The sequence below is a fragment of the Mus pahari genome, chromosome 18 (genome assembly GCF_900095145.1).
Source record: "Mus pahari chromosome 18, PAHARI_EIJ_v1.1, whole genome shotgun sequence".
Classification (NCBI taxonomy): Eukaryota; Metazoa; Chordata; class Mammalia; order Rodentia; family Muridae; genus Mus; species Mus pahari.
This window is the reverse complement of record NC_034607.1, coordinates 40,927,060-40,930,568: the sequence shown is the minus strand read 5'-3', so window position 1 is coordinate 40,930,568 and position 3,509 is coordinate 40,927,060. Positions and strand designations below refer to the sequence as shown.

General features: G+C 45.2%; 1 protein-coding gene across 1 annotated transcript in view; it reads right to left on the bottom strand.

The window, feature by feature from the left end:
* Ttc27 (tetratricopeptide repeat domain 27) overlaps positions 1-3,239 on the bottom strand; it is a 136,542-nt gene extending 133,303 nt beyond the window's left edge. Inside the window, exons 1-2 of the mRNA XM_029531208.1 lie at positions 3,001-3,239; positions 2,207-2,384 (exon numbers count right to left, since the gene is read on the bottom strand). Of these exons, the coding sequence (XP_029387068.1) occupies positions 2,207-2,384; positions 3,001-3,100 (278 nt within the window). The 5' untranslated portion in view covers positions 3,101-3,239. The remainder of the gene's footprint in view (positions 1-2,206; positions 2,385-3,000) is intronic.
* Positions 3,240-3,509: the final 270 nt, after the last annotated feature.

The window sequence follows — 3,509 nt, the reverse complement described above, 5'->3', positions numbered from 1 at the left end:
TGAGTTCCAGGACAGCCAGGGCTACACAGAGAAACCCTGTCTCGAAAAAACAAAAAGAAGATTCCCTGTGTTCTTGGACACATCGAGTGTGTCAAGGTGACAGAGACCAACCAGCACAGAAAGAAACAGCTATTGACCACCGTCACCATATGCCTGCATGCATACTACTGAGAAAGAAAAAAAATCAAGTAATAGCTGAGACTATCCTCATGTTTTACAATTTATATCTTCAATATCCAACAAATCCATTAGCCACATGTGGCTTTTAAATCGAATTTAATCTAGGATTGTAGAGATGGCTCGGTAGTTAAAAGTACTGGCTGCCCTTCCCAAGGACCCAAGTTTTATTTCCAGCACCCATCTGGCGGCTAACAACTGCCTGTAACTCCATTTCAGGAGGATCACTGCCCTCTTCTGACCTCCACATACACTGCATAGGCAAAATACCCATACATATAAATAAAAATAAACCAATCTTAAATTAACATAAATGTAAACTAATTTAACCTAAAGGTATAATGTGGTCTCTATTCAGTTTCCATATTTCAAGTGCTCAATAGCCAAGTATGAACAGTGGCTACTATACTGACCACAAAAAAACACAGAATCCCCCAAGCATCCAAATATTCTCTTGGAGAGTGCGCGCTAAAACAGTGCAAACAAAGGGCCTCTTTTCAAGCTACAACTCCGGTCCACCTATAAATAATGCATTTGTGTGCAAGCATGTTGTACACAGGGAAAGAAGAGGGAGGTTGAGAATGAGTACCACTAGGCTAATGTTACACAGTACAAACATATCAGTCAGCAAATAGGAATCAAGAAGAAAGCCAGGCCTGATGCTGAAGCCTGCAATCCCCACTGGAGGTGAGGAAAGAGGATCACAAGTTCAAAGCCACCCTTGGACCACTTAGTTAGACCCGGACTCAAAAGAAAAAGTATAAAAAAGAGCCAGGGATACAGCTCAGTGATAGAATGTATGTTATTTTTACAACCCAACAACCTCATAAGATACTTGGTTTGGCCGGGCATGGTGGCGCATGCCTTTAATCCCAGCACTCGGGAGGCAGAGGAAGGCAGATTTCTGAGTTCTAGGCCAGCCTGGTCTACAGAGTGAGTTCCAGGACAGCCAGGGCTACACAGAGAAACTCTGTCTCGAGAAGAAAAAAAAAAAAAAAGATACTTGGTTTATTCCTCAAACAATTATATGAAACTAGTCTGTAAACATCAGGGTAGAATGAGACTGTATGCAACCTAGATGGTTAGGAATTTTGGACAGCTGTCATGGGTAGCTGAGAAGGGGAAGTGCTAACAAACATACAATAAAACAGACGCCTCTAGGAGGCTTAGATCTGACTCATGTGCAGACGTCCTAATGGAAGAACGTTAAACTGAGGGATCCATGATAGACACATGAAGTTCTCTCATCTCTCCAGAAATAACAGCCCAAATACAATGAACACAAATGCAAGCATCTCTCAGGAACCTAGAAACAGCAAGACTCAAGGTACATCTACGCATTTAAGAAAATGAACCCCCCCCCTTTAAAGTGCATGCCTTTCATCCCAGCCTGTGGGAAACAGAGGACATAGATCTCCTGAGACTTGGAGGCTAGCCTGATCTACAGAGTGAGTTCTAGGCTAAAGCTACACAGTGAGACCCTATCTCAGAACAAAAAGAGCAAACAAACAAAAACAAGGAAAACGCTGCTGGCTAACACTTATCAGACCTTCGCTCTGGGGTGATTAGCCGTGACCACCAGGGATGTGTCCTTCTTATACAAAACTCATTTAATCCTACACCACTTCCTTTTCCATTCCAGGTCGTCTGGGCCAGAGACCTTACAGAGAATACTTGCCACATCCTGAGACCAGGTATTTCAACAACTACTAAATACCAGGGCCTCACAGTGTCAACATGCTATAAAAGTTGATATCAACCTATTCGTTTATTAATTTATTTATTTGATGTACTTGAGTATTTTGCCCAGGTTCATACATATATACTACACATGTACCTAGTGCCCGTGGGTTGGAAGAGGGTGTTGGATATCTTAGAACTGGAGTTGTACAGTTGTGAGCCACCAAGTGGATGCTGGGAATTGAACTTGGGTCCTCTGAAATAACAGTAAGTGCTCTTAACCACGAAGTCACCCCGCCAGCCCCCCACCTAGTACGCTTCTCCGTGGAAATTTCAAATAAAATGCTACCTTTCAATCTCTTCTAAATCCGTAGAGCAATCCAGGAAATTTACTATCTGCTTCTCCAGGTAGCTGTCAATCTTTTCTTCAGTCATCATCGCTGAATTTAAAATATTTTGTGTCGTTGAATGGAGGAACAAGGCCTCATAGCTCCCTTCTAGCAGCAATTCTAAGAAAACGCCAATATCTGTAATATTAAAAGTGAGTCCAGTAAGGCAACAGAATTCCTTAAGTATAAATGGTAATCCATTACATAGATATTTTAAGATGCAAAAAATATATATAAACAGCATACTGGCTGCATACACTTATTCTACCAACAAATACCATCTCTCCTAGAAGTACAATACCTACAACGACTATGAGCAGCAAATAACGACAATGACTGATGATGACGACGATGATGATGATGATGAAACTAGGGACCCTTCTTCTGGAAATTCACAAAGATTCCAACTGACACAGGAAAGTTTTCCCTCCTATGTTCAATACTCTCCCCCAGGAAGCCAATCCAAACACATCGGTTCTCTCGTGATTCCCTCCTATCTCCCCCAGGCACATTGGTCTCAACACTTTTTTACAACACTGACTTTTCCCTGCTGAACTCTTCCACTTGTCAGCTCTACATTTGAAAAACTCAGCTCGTCTGTCTTTCGGAAACTTCTGTCAGATGAGCAGATCTCAGACCATCAAGCGAAGCTTCCTCCCTCTTGACACCCCCTCTGTACCCAGGGCTGGCTGGCAGCCTTCGTCCTCACAGCTCTGGCACTAGCCTAACTCCCCCCAAGGCGCAGCGCTCTCACCTGAACCACAGATGCCCTCCTGCTTCCACACCAGCCGCTCCGCCTCCGTGGAGAAGCCCCTCAGAAGCGCCAGCTCCGGCGTCCACATCACTCCCGGCATCGCGGCACCCGATACAGTGTCCCACGAAGGAGGAGAAAAACGAGAGGAGGAGGGTCCAAAGTCGCCGGCGTCTTGTCACGACGGGTAGCGCTCACACAACCTAGAGTCCCATGTGAGGTTAGACCTACATGGAGGCAGCCATGACAGCGACGCGGAGCATCGTGGGAAAACAAACCCACGCTAGAGCAGCTTCCTTCTAGAGGACCAATCGGAGACTCGGTTGTGAGCATGCGCAGACCCGGTAGTGGAAAAGACTTGGGTGGGTCGGTCGGCCGGTCGCAGTAGCCAAGGGTTGTTGCTAGGGGAGATAGTTGGACATGGGACATGGGACCACCTGAGGCAAACCTAAGCCCTTGGAGGTTAATAAACCGAGCCTTCTCTCCCAAGAGATGGGGCGTAGGCTGTAGAA